The sequence below is a fragment of the Miniopterus natalensis genome, chromosome 16, assembly GCF_054644295.1.
Source record: "Miniopterus natalensis isolate mMinNat1 chromosome 16, mMinNat1.hap1, whole genome shotgun sequence".
Classification (NCBI taxonomy): Eukaryota; Metazoa; Chordata; class Mammalia; order Chiroptera; family Miniopteridae; genus Miniopterus; species Miniopterus natalensis.
Window position 1 is genome coordinate 3,745,299 of NC_142096.1, and position 17,901 is coordinate 3,763,199.

General features: G+C 36.1%; 2 protein-coding genes across 3 annotated transcripts in view; both read right to left on the reverse strand.

Annotated features, from left to right (window-relative positions):
• RAD54B (RAD54 homolog B) overlaps positions 1 to 17,901 on the reverse strand; it is a 38,055-nt gene that overhangs the window by 14,926 nt on the left and 5,228 nt on the right. The window lies entirely within an intron of this gene.
• Positions 5,101 to 16,708, reverse strand: FSBP (fibrinogen silencer binding protein). The gene is made up of 2 exons (XM_016209096.2): positions 13,169 to 16,708; positions 5,101 to 9,627 (listed from the first exon to the last, which is right to left on the reverse strand). Exons 1-2 carry the CDS (start codon positions 13,540 to 13,542, stop codon positions 9,084 to 9,086), a joined length of 918 nt encoding a protein of 305 aa, XP_016064582.1. The 5' UTR covers positions 13,543 to 16,708; the 3' UTR covers positions 5,101 to 9,083.

The window sequence follows — 17,901 nt, forward strand, 5'->3', positions numbered from 1 at the left end:
TGGCATATCCAAACGGAGATTTTGGCAGGCACCCAACCCTGCGGAGGCAAATTCCACATTGTGTGGCCAGCACCTGCATGGCAGCTTGCATGCCATGGCTGACATTGAGCCTCACAGTAAGCCAGCCTCAGGGTCAATCCCAAGCAGGAACAGGCCAATTGCAATCAAGACTCAATAACAACAGGAGGGCCCACATAACTGCACAAGAGACATTCCTGGAGCACCCAACTCAGGCAATCAAGAGGACTGCACCACTGGACCCAAGAGACAACTACTATATAAGGCCACCCTAGGAAGACTGGGAGTCACAGCAGCTCTAATACATAGAAACAAACACACAGTGACAGCCAAAATGGAGAGACAAAGAAACAGGCTTCAATGAAAGAACAAGAGAAATCTCCAGAAAAAGAGCTAAATGACAAGGAGTCGGGCAATTTATCAGATATAGAGTTCAAAGCAATAGTTATAAGGATGCTCAACAGCATGAAAAAGAACATAGAAACCATAAAAAAAGAGCCAGAAATGAATAATATAATATCTGAAATGAATAACACCCTGGAAGGAATAGACAGTAGGTGGGATGAAGCAGAGGACTGCATCAGTGATTGGAAGACAAGATAGAAAAACACATTATCAGAGCAGCAAAAAGAAAAAATTATTTTAAAAAATGAGGACAGTTTTAAAAACCTTTGGGACAACATGAAACATAACAACATCTGCATCACAGAAGTACAAGGAGAGAAAGAGCCAAGGGATGGAGAACCTATTTGAAGAGATAATGACCGAAAACTTCCCTAACCAAATGCACTTTTGCTAAGTCAAATTTTGAATACCTAAATATTATCAGAATTTATCACTCCATCAGTTTTTAGTCAAGAAAACTTACCAGTTTTTAGATAAGTTGATAGCTGTCATGTGTGATTTTGGTTGTTTTACCAACCTTGATTTTCCCAGATAAAGTTTTTAGCATTAACAAAAAAACCCAGATGTTTTGATTAGTTTTTTAACTCTAAAAAAGCTTTGTGGTATGCTATTCGTTTTCTTTTTGCATTATTTCTACCAGTAGCAGTTACTGTGCATTAAATAAAAGACTGACAATATCTAAGACTGATGATATCTTTCTGCATTTTAAAAATTTGTTCCTGTTTTATACTGGGCAAGAGAAAAATGTAATTCCTCAGGATTGCTGTAAAACGGGGGGAGGGGGGGAGGGGGGGAGGGGGGAATGTCCTCATCAAATGGTTGTATTCCTAGGACCTAAAACAGTGACTGTTATAACCCCCTGCCAAAAAACAAACAAGAAACAGAATACAACAAAAGACAGTAAACTCTGAGAATTCAGAAATTACCTATAATTAACTTTGAAATACCATAAGCTACTCAGACTTAGATATATCTTTCTTTTGCAGAAGAGCAGGATTAAGACCTAATCTGACTGGGTTTGAATCTTGAGTCTGCCACTTACTAGCCATGTGACCCTGACAAGTTATCTCTCTATGCCAATTTATGAATCTGTAAATAAATATAATATTAACACCTGCCTCACAGACTTGTGGGCATTAGATGAGCTAATATATGTAAAACACTTAGAACAGGACTTGTCATATAATAAGTACTCCTTAAATGTTACCTGCCATCATCATCATCATCTGGCCCTTCTGCCTTTGCCACTTAGTCCCGTTTTAACTGTAGGACTTAGGGCAGGAAAGGAAAAGGAATTCCAAAAAGTAGAGTGAAGACAAGTGGAAATAAAACATATATCGAACATCACCTCTTATATCTACCCTACTTGTCTTACATAAAATATTGACTAGTTTGAAACATCCCAGACTAACCACCCCTAACAATTCCACCATAACAGTACTTTTTCATTTCTAAACTTGGTTCTGATCTATTTCCCCCTTGACCCAGTCTTCCCAAATCAGTAACAAAAAAATGGTCAACATAAACAAGAGACTTAAAGCCCATCAGCAAGACTCACAAGGTAAAGATGCTTAAAACCATTCTTTGAAAAAACAAAAAGAGGTACAAAATTTCATGTTAATACTGATGGTGGACATTATAATCTTAATGATTCATAAGCACAGTCACTCCAGGGTTGGGTGGCTTAATTACGCACTGCATAAACCCAAGTCTTTAATAATCTTTCTTTCCTTCCAAAAGTTCTACATAAATACGCTGTTTTCAAGTGAGCACAAGAAAGTTAAAATGTTTTTTATATTATCAAGTTCAATAAAGAATGTAAGTACTCTTGCAAGCTGTATTTTTTTTTTTAGTTTTAAAATTACCAAAACATACCAGAACTTTTAATATGCATTAACATAACTGCAATATAAATTTAAGATTTGAAACAGTTTTTATTACACTAAAAATATACAAACATTAATACACAAATTCCTTGAAACTGGTAATCAACCACAGTTTTCTTTATGTAATAAGAGACTGAATGTCAACTAAGGACAATTATCATTATATATAAAATAAACCTAGAGGGTATTTCTTTGCATTAAAGGTCACTTTCAGAATGATATTTTATGAGCATGACAGGGACTATACATCTCATCATATTTCTCAACACCTCGTCAAAGCATTATACGCAGTAAGTGCCAAAATAGAAAAAAATGAATAAAACTACAATATTTCCACATATTTAATCATCTGCCCAGCAATTTCATTTCATTTAAATATCATAAAAATTATTCATCCATTTCAATTCTCACATTCCAATCACTGAACATGTGAAACTTTATTTTTTTAAAAAACACACACACTGTAAATGGAAGTTTAAATGATACAATCACTTTGGGGGAAAATCTGTTTCTTAGAAAGTTAACTGTATACCTTCCCTAATCCAACATTATGGCCATAACAAATTTATGCAATACTATTCACAGAACTTTTATACATAATAGCCAAAATCTGGAAATGGCCCAGAAGTCCATCAAAAGATATTAGATAAACCAACTGTGGTATATTTATTTACACCACGGATACTATTCAGCAACAAAAAGCAGTGAATTACTGACAAGATGGATGCACTTGAGTGAATATTAAAAATGTTAAGATGGGTGAAAGAAAAACAGAAACAAAGGGTACATGCTATATGATTCCAAGTACTGAAGTTCTAAAACTTCTTCATGAATTTTTTACAAAATTAGAATGGTTGCCAGAGGACTGATTAGAAAGGGACAAGAGGAAACTAGCTGGGTTGAAGATAATGTTCTGAATTTGAGAGGGTTTTAAACTACAAAGGTGTCATTATCTGCCACTCATCACCTAAGTTTTGTGCATTTCAGTTTGTAAATCTTAACTTAAAAAAAATAAACCACATACACAAATAAATACTAAACTCCAGTTCATAATACTCATGCTGAAGTATTTAGTATTCTAATTCTGCAACTTGTTTTAAAGTAAGTTTTCTTGCCCGGCCGGGCGTGGCTCAGCGGTTGAGCATCGACCTAGGATCCAGATCACAGTTCGATTCCCGGTCGGGGCACAGGCCCAGGTTGCGGGCTCGATCCCCAGTAGGGGGCATGCAGGAGGCAGCGGATCAACGACTCTCTCATCATTGATGTTTCTCTCTCTTTCCCTCTCCCTTCCTCTCTCTGAAATCAATTTGTTTTTCCTAAAGTTTTCGTTGGAGTTCTCTATATACAGTATCATGTCCTCTGCAAATGAGTTTTATTTCCTCCTTTCCAACTTGGTTGCCTGATTTCTTCCTGATTGCTGTGGCCAGGACTTCCAGTGCCATGCTGAGCAAGAGTGGTGAGTGCATACCCGTCTTGTTGCCAATCTTGGAGTTTTTTCCTCTTGAGTATGATACTGGCAGTGGGTTTGTCATATATGGCCTTCATTACATTGAGGCATGTTCCTTCTATTCCCACTTTGTTGAGAGTTTTTATCATAAATGGGTGCTGGATTTTATCAAGTGCTTTTTCTGCATCTACTGATATGATCATGTGGTTTTTAACCCTTCATTTTCTTTACGGGGTCATGTTTATTGATTTGTGGATACTGTACCAACTTGCAATGCTGGAATAAATCCCACTTGATCACGGTGTATAATCTTTTTTAATGTATTGCTGGATCAGGTTTGCTAATATTTTGTTGAGGATTTTAGCATCTATGTTCATCAGGGATACTGGCCTGTAATTGGTGGGGTGCTGAGGGATTGGGGGGATGGAGGAATTGAGCACAAAAGAAAAAACTAGTAATAATTTTCCTTTAAAAATGAATTGGTGGCCTTTTGGTTGAGCAGCATCCCATGCACTGAGAGGTTGCCCGTCCCATTCCTGGTCAGGGCACATGCCTGCATTTCGGGCTCAAGCCCCAGCAGGGGGATCTGCTGGAGGCAGCAGATCGATATTACCCTCTCCCTCTCCCTTCTTTTCCATAAAATCAATAAAAATGTATTTTTAAAAATGGACTGATGGATGAATAGATGGATAAAGGAAATACAGTAAAAAATTAACTATAGAATTTAGGTGACAGACAAGTTTACTGTAAATTGCTTTTGACTTTTTTGGTATGTTTGAAGAGTTTCTTAATCTTTGTAACAAGTGAATTCACACATAATTTTAAAATATGAAAGATGTACTAACAAAGTATAAGTCTAATAATATATACACTTTAAAATGTCTGAGCTGCCTTGGGTAGTATTTTTTATCTTATTTACTTACTTTGCTTTCCACTATTTACAAAGCAACTGAAAACTAAAAATAATGTAAATTCAAATCATAGCTACTAATTTAATCAAACAAATCAAAATCATATGCAAAGAGTTAGCATAATTGTTAATGATCAGGTTGCATATTTTAAGATTTTAATCTTTTGTATTAAGTACAGCAACTATATTTCATCTAATTATTTTTAAGTATTTATAATCAAATTTGTTCTCAAATATTTAATTGATTTTGAGAATTTGTGGATCCTAATATTTGAAAAATAAATATGATATTTAGACATGGTACATCTGGTATCTACTATAACTCAATCATGTAAATAAATTTATTTCAATTATGCTTCATCATAAGATTTTACCTCGACAGTACTGAATGCTTTGTCTTATGACACACAAAACCAGTACACAAATCAGTATTATGTTACTCTGTATTTAAAAGAACATGTATTAACAAAACATTCAGCCATTATTGACAATATATATTAAATACATTTTTATCACACTCCAAATTATTTAAACATGTCTATTTAAGATTTGACATTACTCTAATAGAAGGCACATGGAAAATAATTCATACTTTAAACATTTCTATATAAGTAAAAATGCAACAGGATACAGTGACTCTTTCAAAAATGAAATAACTCCAAGTTGATGTCTCATTAGTATACACAGAAGCACTTGATCTAAATATTTTAAGAAATCTGCTGGCATCTTTAGAAAAGGAAGAGCTTCATTGTCTTTTTCAGGATGTCATTACAAATCATACCTAGTTTAGAAAATCATAAGTTGTAAAAATAACAACGTACCCCCATTGGAAAGTAAAGGGAAAATAGGAACCATAAAAAATAAATAAATAAAAAATAAAAACCAACCTGAAAAATAAAAGGTATCATTTAAGTTCACATAAGAAGAGATATAGGAAAGCAGCAAAGATAACCTATCCACTATTTAAAGTATAACACATTGGATGAAATAATGTTTTGACTTAGGGTATTTTCAAATTTAACATATTTCTAGGGAACCAAGTCTACATTTCAAAACTATAACCACTCTTTCCCTATGCTTTCCCAGCACTGCACTGCGTAGGTAAAGCTCACAGCCCCCAACAGTTCTCTACAGTATGCAGAATGTCCGGTGGCTTCAGTTGTATTCCATTGGTACAGGATTTGCCCTTATACATTCTCCTTAGTAAAATCTGTCCTCAGCAAAACCTGCTAATATAAGTTGCTAAGTAGTCAAAAAACTCAAAAGTCTCAATACCAAAAAGAAAAAATCTTTAGCTCAAAAGTTCCCTAAGATAGGCCACAAAATGATAATAAACACCTCCGAAGAGAGCTCAATGATCAAATGAGTTTTCTTTATACTGGAATTTTCATAAACTACACTATGCTAATTACAGTTGCATGTATGTAGAAGTGATTATACAATGAAGCAGAATCATAAGTTTAAAATTTTTTGCAAATTAAAATTACACAAGACAGACTGGAAAAAACTGCTACTGCAAACTCACTGCAATGAGTGAAATTCTGGTGTTTAAAAATATGTAAAAATAAGGTTTTTTTATTCTACTCAGACCCTAAGTGCTAATGAATTTGCCACCAGATACAACCAAAAAAACAACAATCTTGAACAATACTGGAGGAAAATCTGACTACAGCAGACTATGTTTACAACTATTTTATGGACAGCAAAAGAATTGTCAAGGGCTATTTTGTATATACATGTTTACCTTCAACACTAATTTCAGAACCTAATTACCAAAAAAAGATGTATGTTACACTTTTTTGAACACAAAACTCTTTCCTAGAAACATCTCACAGAAATAATCTCACAGAACACATTTTGGAAAACACTGATTTAGCTGCACAGAGTCAATATTCAAATTAAACATTCATCATCAATTCTGAGTAGTAACATGCTGAGATTGTAGTATAAATTACTTTATATATAGTAATTTGCTTTCAATAATCTCAAAAAGTTAAAGCTGACTATTGTAAGAATACATTTACTAGAATTATATTGTAAAAACATTTCCTCAAATTAGAATTATAAAATTCATTAGACTCAAAGAAGACATAGTACAGATTAAAGATGATGAAATTGTCAAAAGGATAGATCATATTACATATTCAAGGCATTTTTATAAAATAATAGCACATATAAAATGTCGATGAAATTAAGCAATCAACAAGCTGAAATAAACTAACAGTCCATTTTAATTTTATTATTTCTATAGTCATAACCTAAATTTCAGACTTCCTTACTCTCACCACAATGCCCGTCCCTAAAAGATGCTATTATAACACTAACTTGGAGCTCTAATTTACATCCCCCTAATCGAAAGTCTTCAATGGCTTCCCATTGTACATTTGAGTTTGATTCCTTAAAAAGTTTTTTATTTATTGACTGATTTGAGAGAGAGGGAGGAAGAGGGAGGGGAGAAACAGAGAAACAGATTTACTATTCCACTTATTGATGCATCATTGGTTGATTCTTGTATGTGCCCTGACCAAGGATTGAACCCACAACCCTGGCTTATCCAGAGTACACTCAAACCAACTGAGCTACCTGGCTAGGGCAAAAAGAAGTTTTTAATGCAGTCTATAATCTGGCACCAACCAACTTCCAAATTGATATCCCTTCATTCACCTTTACTTTTTTCAACAAACTTTTTGAGAATCTAGTATGATTTAGGCACCAAGCTGGCTTCCAAACTACTCTATTTCAATGGTTCTCAAACTTTAGAGGGTGTGTTAAAAGATTGCTGGACTCCACCTCCAGAGCTTCAGATTCAAAAGGCATGAATTTACAATCCTCACAAATTCTCAAGTGATGCTGATATTGCTGGTCAGGATCTACTCTTGGTCAGGATCTACTCCAAAGGCCACAAAGGAAGCCCACTGGCTGAATGAGGCCCACTCACACGTTTTGTCTGTGTAGTGTTTTAAACATTTTGATTTGCAAACATTTTAAAATTGGGAAATTTTCACATAAAATGTAGATCTCTGGCTTATTCCTGCATGTAAAATTTATCCTGGAGCTAAACAGCTGCTACCCCATTTAGTCAAGGAAGATGTACTAGTTCAGATTACCACTGTCCTCATCGGCCCTCTACAGTATATTCATGTAAAATCATCTGGTTTAGCACTGTACTTGTGCTTCTACACCATGATCCACTTTCCCTCATTCTCTAGGCCTTTTTCATGTTGCTCACTTTGACTGAAACATCCTTTCTCCACTACACTGCTAAAATTCTACCTACCCAATTCTAAAGCTTGGCTTAAAAATCCTTCCTCAACACAGGCCCAGCAAAAATAGAAATCCTTAATATACATATCAAAGATTTAACTTAAATTTAATATGTATGCTTTAAGAATGAAGGTTTTATTCCCACAAATACTAAAATAGCAATTTTTTTTTAAAAAAACACATTACAGATTATATCATAAACTATTAACATACTTTTTGCTATTTTTAATCTATGTAAAATTTTAATTTTGTTCATTAAAATTTTTACTGTGAAATCTTTTTCAGAATAAGACATTAAAAATGAATTAAGACATTAAATCTTACAGCCAAGATATATAACAGCTCCAAGAGAAAATCTTATTTTGCTGGCCAAAAAGAAACACGGGAAGATGGGATAATTCACACAATCCCCGATTTTATAACCTCCTGATCTTTAAAAACAATTTTAATGAAATAAACACTTCCAATTGTTTAATATCGAGGGTATGCAATGGACCTTTACTTCTATGGAATAGCAGGAGGAAAGGTTACAAACAAAAACTCAGTGCTGGTTCTTGCTCTGCCATAAACAGCTGTTATATCAAGTAAGTCACTGAGTTCTCCTGGACCCCTTTTATTAGCTTCTAAATTGAAGAGGTGGGAAAAAGTGATCTCCAAATATCTTCTATCACTAAAATCATAGGACTTATGCCTTCAAAAAATGAAAGCATAAAAATCAATGTCATAAAGACAAGCTCCTGTCAGTAGGCTAGTACTGCTTCTAAATTAGACTGAATTAAAAACCTTGAACTACAGCTTTCCAAACTCTAATTTAAAATGCTGAAGACTCAGAACTTTGAAAAAATGTGTATGTGTTTGTGTATATATTTATGTATGTTATATTTTAATGATCAAAATATAACATCTTCTGTAAGGCCAACAATTAAACTTCTTAGGAAAAAATTCAGGGAAATCAAAAAAATATAACCATGCCACTCAATCAATACATTATAACATATCTCAAAAGAAAATAGTTAGAAAATGCCAAAAAGGTTTTTTTCATAATAGAAATTAACAACATTTTATAAGAATACATATTCTGCTTTAGGACATTCCCAAACAAAAGTAATTTGGCCAAAATTAATATTATCATATTCTGAGACTGAAAAAAAACTTAGAAACTATTATATTCAGGCAGATCGTGCCGTAAGCGAACTGCTTTCAGCTTCTCCACTTCAATTTTTGCTTGTAGCAGCTCCTCTTCTAGCTGCTGCCTTCTTTTCAATCCATCCCTCTTCTCCTGAACATATAATCCAAAATTTTTTTGATTTTCTAAAATTATCTGATGCTCCTCTTTCAGCATTTGCAGAATCTGAGGATCACATCCTAACTGTGACCTAAAGTGTCCCCCACTCTCATGGTGAAAAAAATCCTCTCTCCTCGGGAGGGAAGATGGAGACAAAGTCATACTCATATCAACAGAGGACAGGGACGGCGACACGGAACTTTCCAAAGCATGGCCTAGCACGTGTTCTTCTCTTTGCTCAAGAGCATAACTCTGTTCAGAACTTAAAACTAGTGGAGGTGGCGGCTTCACGTCGTCTTCTTGCTTCACCTCGTCTTCTTGCTTCACCTCCACGGTATTAGCAACCGGGTGGCGGTCCAACATTACCTGCAGGGAGCTGGTGCCAGCCTCCGCTTCCTCGCCCCAGCCGGCGCTACAGCACACAAAAAGGCATTGTCAAGTTCAATCGAACGAAGGCCAGAGCACACGCACACCAGCTGCACGTCTAACACACACTAAACTGTCAAGCTTTAAAGCTGTAAAGAAAATGATGACACAAAAAAAGGTTAACCCTCAGAATAGCAAATTAAAGTGACTAAACTTAGGATTTTAATAATGGACACACAGCTCTTTCCCAACCTAAAATCGGGCTCTCGATAGGGCAGGAAATCACAAACACTACGCAAGGACAAGTAGGCAAAGAAAGAAAAGCCGTTTCCAGTGGTCTCAAGAGACACCAATTGTCCCTGTAAGCCTGGCCGTCTGGATGGCACTGAAGTTCATTCACTGCCTTCTGGGCCCTGCTACTCCTCACCTCAGCCCTGATCCGCTTCTGCTCTCCTAGACGGACCTAAAAGTCACCCAGGTCCCAGGCTTCTAGGGGAACAATGGAAGGCCATCTACGAGAAGCAATGTTTTCTACGTTTGTCAAAAAAAGCCCTCAAGATTCTGGATGGCTTTCAGCTGTCTGACTATCATGGTTATCCTGACTACCCAATGTTTAGTCTTACCTGTCCTATACCAGTTGTTCTCTCAGTCTTTCAACCATTGGTTAGGTAAAGTTAACAGGCCAAGGGTTTATATCGACTGCTCTATCCCCAGACCTAGTCTAAGATTATACTTGAAACCTAGCAAGTGCTCATCAAATGCGGAATGATTAAACGTAAATGAAATTTTTTTTAATGCAATGTTTTTAAGTAGCCTATATACAATAATATATTGAAAGTTTATTAAGTTTACATGTAATTTCCATAAAACTGTACAGGCACCTACAGTTTTAGCATAACTTATCAATATTTTTTATGATGTAAATACAATGTACCTTAAAATTCTATTGTTTTTTAGAAGAGTTTCATGTATAACATGAAACTGTTAATCAGGAATATATAATCTTGTTTCTTACTTAAAAATAAAAGTTAGAAAAGGGAAAGAGATTATTGGAATATTAATGGGAAAGTGCTATATTAACATTATTTAGATAACATTTTACAAATGATAAGTAACATAGTTAAGATATATTCTACATGGACATGATTAATATGCTGAAACAAGCTGAAGTAGAACATAGGAAAAAATTTAAAATCCCCATATGTCACTTACTAATGGCATAAAATTGCCAAAAATATCAGATATTTGTCTAGAGATACAAATGAAATAATAAGGTATATAGTATGTGATGAAAAACCAATTTGTAGATTACGTAAATTCATTCATTTTCACTCTTAACTATTTTGTCATCCCATGATTTTGAAAAGCAAAGCAACAGAATATAAATGTAATTCAAATTAGTAAGATTTACTTTTATTAACATCTCTAAGGCCTAGAATGTAAAAATATTACTACAGATGAAAATTAAATTTTTTAAATTTACACTGTGACTATTCCATATTAGTATGTATAATACTCACAATTAGACATAGACATTATATTCTCATGTAAATTAACAATATGCCTTATATCTGGAATATTCCATTCCATTTTAGTTGAAACATTACAAGGTCATTATATAAAAAATGCTTTAGAGAAAGTCAAAAAGTGATAAACAGAAAGACTTCTAAAATTTATAACTATGAATTTTAAGGATCAAATGGGTTACAAAAACACAAAATATAATTTGATACTAGAGAGAAGTAAAAATAAAGACATAAATCAATGTGTTATAGAGATAGCCTAAACCAAAGAGGCGTATAGTTTTAAATACCTTAGATAATATAAACAGTAAGATTTTCCTTATTAAGAATGGAGAGTTTGGTGAGATTAACAGGCATGTTTATACAGAAGCATGATTAAAATTATAGAATTATAAACTGAGACAATTATTGAGATTCATGGTGTCAAATAAGTATAAGCACATTAAGTATATCAATATATTACATGAAAACACCAATAAAGAAAAAATGGCAGTGTAGACACTAACATAAGCAAGCATTTAAATGGCTTATTTCTAATATTCTTCACTTTCAAATATGATACAAATGGTTAAAATTTAACAGATACTTATAACTTATTTCTCTTCTATACCCACTGTATTTTTTAAATATGCAACTAACTAAAACTACAGTTTCTATGTGTAGTTTTCAAATTATAAAAGCCTATACTTAATACCCAAAGGATGGGTTTATACCTATAATGCAAAAGCCACTTTCCTCTATAGTTTGAGGAGGAAAAAAATTTAATAAGTAACACAGCATAAATCAGTCTTACTGTGGAGGTTTTTGGACATCCAGCATATCAGGATTTAATCATTTGTCATCACAGTGAACATTTTAGACAGTGGCCCCATGATTTAATACAACTGTTTACTATGCCGTCAACTAGAAATAAGCAGTATATGGTAAGAACCTGGGCTCAGTAAATTATCAAAATAACAAATATGTTTGGCTAAAAAGTCCTCCCCCCCCGCCGTGTTTCTCTCCTAACTTCAAAAAGATTTCACAGGTGATCAATAGTTTTGCTTATATGAGGACTCTTCCACTAATAGAAAAGCGCATTGTAAAGCTTTGTTTGAGGTCCCTCAACTAACAAGAAGTTTACAGCTTGTTTAAATTACCCTAAATGGCTCAGAAGAATGTGCCTGCCATTTTATCTTTTGCCAGGGGTTAAAATTTGAATCAGTAGTAAGATAATAGTTTCTAAGATTCCCAAGCAAGTAGTTATGGAGAGCATAAATTTAACAACAACAAAAATGTTTCCAACACTTTATGAAACCAGTTGCTCTTACTGGTATATTAAAATTCATAGTTTGATATTCTTGCAAACCAATTTGTGAAAACCTGCCCTTTCCTATGTGACCCAAGATCAAAGTGAAACTATAACACTAATTAATAAAAACACAAAAACCTGGAATTTTATTAAGTAATCTGAATTCCTAATTAGGCGTTAATTCCTTTTCTTGTGTTTTTTAATTTTAAGTATAAGTTAGAAAAATAATTTAAACTGTCTTAATATATGCAATAACACCATTAATAAATTTACTTAATTACTGATTTTAGTTTTTTAGCTCAAAGAATATTCAAAAAGTGGAGACCGTGACAATTTCATATAAAAGCAAGGGTTCCACTTCTCCTGCAACTAACTTTTTATGAACCTGAGAACTGCAATGAAATGTAATCTTAAATGAAATCTTAAAAGGCCTCTCTCTCAGCTAATTAAATAATTTAATTCTAAAGCTTAAAAAGTTTATGAGCTGATGCCACAGATTTCATCCCATCCCATTTACTCTTCCCTAACCTTTATTTTTTAGAAACTACAGAGGCAGGGTAGGGGGAAGGGAAGACAATAAAAAGTGGTTTAAATAAAATGCAGCAGCAAATTCCTTATAGCCTCACTTTGGTTTTTTTAGAATGCAAAACAAAGGCGCCATTCGCTGCTCCGTGTGGGGATGCTTAATATGCATCTCTCTACCACAGCCAAAGCCAGAGCCCAGCAGATAGGAGGCGCCATAATTTTCCACAATGAAATAAAATAAAGCTTACCTTTGTGTGTGGTTCCTGTCTCTGACCAGGCAAAAACTGGAAATCTGGGGAATCATCTCCATAACTTTCTTGGTTGGCTCAGAAATACTGCCTTTAAAATCTGACTGGGTATCTTTCTGCTGCAACAGCTCCTGTTTGGCGTATTCTTTGAGCCTTTTGTAAAGGGTGCGCAGGCCCTGCGCTGTTCGAGGAGGGCGGTCTACTCCAGTTGCATTATAGTTAACTGCTATGATATCCCAACATCTATTCTTTTCCACTATCACTGAATGCTTGTTAGTGTGTTCCTCGAGAATTTTCACATATGGCTTCACAAGCTTTAGCAAATCAAGCTTTTCAGATAAGGTAAAATTGGAAGATCTAGCCTTTCCTACCATTGTTCTTTTCAAATTAAGGAGGCAGTGTCTGAAACCACCATGCAGCCCTCAGCTCTGCTCAGCTCTTTTCACCAGCGGAAAAAGATCAGGCTTAACTAGGCTAGCCTCATTTAGGCCCACGCCTACAGGGGAGGGTTTATTAAAATTCCTCCAGCTTAAGCTGACGCAGGTTCAGGAAATCTGCTTAAGCCAAGCCTGACCTACATAAAGCTTCTCACTGAAACAGACAGGAAGGCACAAGCAAAACACACTTGTGTATAAAGAGAACAGCTCGAGATGGAATTTAATACACAAAGGTCTAGAGATAAGCGTGGAACCCAGCTAAAAATCAGCTAATTTGGTGAGATCAGATTTCCACACGTGTATGCCCAGCTGATAGGCTGAATCTGCACTGCAGTATGACTTTAATAACAAAAGAGGAACTGTTTAGTCCTATTTGTTTACAAATCCAGTAGACAGGAAAATGACTAACTAAAGATAGGAGTGGTGGTGTAGTGACTCCTAACTGAGCAGGGCCCTAATCACTGTTTCTGAGCTGCTCCTCTCTCTTACAAAATCTGCATAATGCTGGTCCTGCTGTCAATCAGGAATTGCATATCCTCTAGCTAGTTAGGTTACACCCAGACTCAGACTCCACAGTAAAGCTAAGCTTCCCCTTCATTTCACAATCTACAGTATCCACTACGTTGTTGTTTTTTCCAGTTACTTAAGAAGAAATTTTTGTCAAACAATGAATCTACGAAGCAGATAAAAAATATGTTTTTAAAGCAAGGAAATCATTCCAGTTGTAACCTACGTGAACGTGCCAGCCTGCTCTATCGTGTGTAAAATCTCCATCCATGGGGAGAACTGCATAATCTCGCCTTAAGGCTGCACACAACAAAATCACATTTGCTGTTATTAAGGGTGGGATTTTTATTTAGCCATACTCACACAATCTCGGCTATGAAAGGAAACAGCCAGTCTAGCCATTTGCAAGGCTACCAGTTTGCATGCTTAGAATATATTTTCTAATCCCTGTCTGAAAATATGATAAATAACAATGTAAGCAAAATAAGCCTAATTTCTCCTTAAATATATATAAACACATATATTTATCCAGATAGAAGAATGAATTAGAACATATCTGAACACAGTTCCACTCAACTGAACAATTACTGAACACCCATTATAACTGCTCCCAAGTGCTGTGCCAGGCCCAAGGAAAACAAAGGTGCATCTAGCTGATACAGCCCCATCCAGGAAAGTGTAGGTATGCAGAAATGCCATAAATTTTCAACTCCTTGTTTTTCATTCTTTTAATGGAAGAGCAGCAAATTGAATGTTTTAAGCCCTCACTCTGAGCCACACAATGTGCAAGAAGCTTTAAATGTGTCCGTCAGGAAAAAAGTGAAAGACTGCCAGGTGTTCTATGGAACACTAGGTGTTGTCTGCCGCACCCTACTGAGAATCTGATTTGTCAGTAGTTCTAGCCTTTCACTGCCTTTGGACAGTTTTATTGCTCAATAAATTGTAGCAAGTAGTAATGCACCCGATTACCATCCACAGAGATGAGAACTGAAAAATTGACCAGCCCCAGCAACCTGACCACAGGTATGCAAAGGAAAATGAGAACACAAGATATAAACTGTCTTTAAATAATATTTCACTATTTTTGGAAGAAATACAGATATTGTGTTAAGAAACAAAATACTAATAAAAATATTTTAAAAACATTCAATCTTACTAAATTAAAAGAAAATGTATACTAAAAATGGTTTTCATCCACAAGATTGGCAAAATTCTTAGAGGCTGAAAATGACAAGAGTGGCTAAGGGGCAGGCCAAGAGCACTTTTCTGTACTGTCGATGGGCATCTAAAACAGTACTCTGGACATCGATCTCGGAGTATCCATTAATATTTTACACATGTAAAACCTTCCAAAATTGTTAACCTAAAAATAAATAACCAGAGTGATAGGTAACAAGCATTTATTTGAGAACTAAAACAATAGCTATTCAGGAAGCAGTGATTCAGGCAGAAACCCAAAGTCTTCCGATAAGGAGGGGAAGGCATGGGGTACTGATGAGACAGAAAAGGGGAATAATTACAGGAATAGAATCAATGGTGCTAATAAGCCAAGGAGGGAAATTCTGTAGGTGCAGATAAGCTAATACAGTGATGCTGATTCTTAAAAATGTCTTTAATTTTTGGTACAGTGGTCATAATAACTGCTTTCTTATTATCTCTGCAAATAGTTCTTGGGAACACAATGTTGCTTTAGGCTCAGACCAAGTATTATTTTGCCCAGTTTTAACATTCCAAAGGTTTGAGGATCAGACAGGCAAGGCAGTACCTGTGGGATTACAGCTGCAACTCCATTTTGAAATGGCTCCCTTTATATCATTTTTTTATAATACTATGGTCTACACTAGGCAGTGTTAAAATAAGAGAATCAGACTTCTATGTATTGACATACAACAAGCTCCAAAACATACGATGAAAAACAAGTACAACAAAATTACAGTTGACCCTGGAACAACACAAGTTTGAATTGTGTGGTTCAACTTACATGCAGCAGTTTTCAATAAATACAGTACTGTAAATGTATTTTCCTTATCATTTTCTTAACATTTTCTTTTCTCTAGCTTGCCTTATTATTAGATACAGCATATAACGTACAAAATACATGTGAATCAACTGTTTTATCGGTAAGGCTTCCAGTCAATAGTAGGCTATTAGTTAAACTGTTGGAAAGGCAAGTTTTATGTGAACGTTCAGAGTCTGGCTGGCGGGAACAGCAATGGCAGCAACTCCTGCAGAGAGCAGGACGGCCAGGGGATCACTTCCCTTATCCTGGTAAACTGTGAACATTGCTCCTTAGCTATTACTTTAAGGAAGAATAATCCTGAAGTACAGACTGACCAAGACCCTGTCCAGATATTACACACATCTAGCCAAGAATCAAGTCTGACTCTCTGGACACACATCAACAGCAGTGAGGGAAGGCAAATGGAGGGCATGTATCTACACCTGAGAACCACAGTGTTCCTTCTGGCTGAGATGGTGGCATAGATGAATGCAGTACTCACATTCTCCGGAAACCATTTCAAAATTACAAATGGCCTGTCTTGGTTCATGGTATACACTTTACTAAAATCTCTCAAAGGCTCACAAATACGAAACAAGCAGCAACTGGCCTCAGAATGCCCTATACCTCTTGCTGAGTGGCCCCAAGCACACAACTAGTAGCAGTCGGCCTTGGTTCATAGCTTGGTCTCTCCCAGGCACCTCCAAGCCCAGCACAAGTAGCAGCCATCGACTTGTAGCTCATGCCCAGGGGCTGCAGGCAGGGCACAGGCAGCGACTGACCTTGGCCTGCAATGCCCAAGAGGCCCTACTGCCAGCCCATCTGGTGGACGGCTTCAGACCACACTGGAGCACCACCCAACCACCTCCACGAGCAACACATTCAAGGGGCAGACCAAAGCCCAGATGAAGTGAATCCTGAACCATGAGGTCAGCCCCTGCACAGCTGATCCTCTGCTATGGTCACTGCCAGTCGTCCACAGGGAATAACCAGGGAGAAAATCCCCTCACTGACGTGACAACAGCAATCAAGGCTTAACTAAACAGGAAGGTGCACACAGCCCACACGGGGAAAGCACCTGGAGCATCCAGCTATAATGACGGAGGAGGCTGCACCACTGGGCCCTACTGGACACCTACTACATAAAGCCACTCTACCAAGATCGGGAGACAAAGCAACTCCACGTCAAAACAAACACAGGGAGGCAGCCAAAATAAGAAGACAAAGAAACATGTCCCAAATGAAAAAACAGAACAAAACTCCAGAGAAAGAACTAAACAAAACAGAGACAAGCAATGTACCAGATGCAGTTTAACGCCCTGGTTATAAGGACCCCACATGAACTCAGGGGAAGAGTAAATGGACGTAGTAAGAACTTAAAAATATGGGAAGCATAAAAATAGACATAGAAAACATAAAAAACAACCAATCAAAAATGAAGAATACAATAACTGAAATAATGTTACAGGGCTCTGGCCGGTGTGGTTACAGTGTTGGTTGCTCTGAGCACCGAAGAGTCACGGGTTCTATTCCCAGTCAAGGGCACGTACCTGGGTTGCAGGTTCCCCAGCCCGCCAAGATGACTCCACCCAGAAAAGCTATCATTTAGAATCGAAAGAACAAATAAAGAGCTTCCCAGACAAGAAAAAGCTAAAGGAGTTCATCACCACCAAACCAGCACTGTAACTTCTTGAAGGGAGAAAAGATAAAAAATAGGAATAAAATGACCATAAATATACATCTATCAACAATTACTTTAAATGCAAATGTATTACATGCTTCAATCAAAA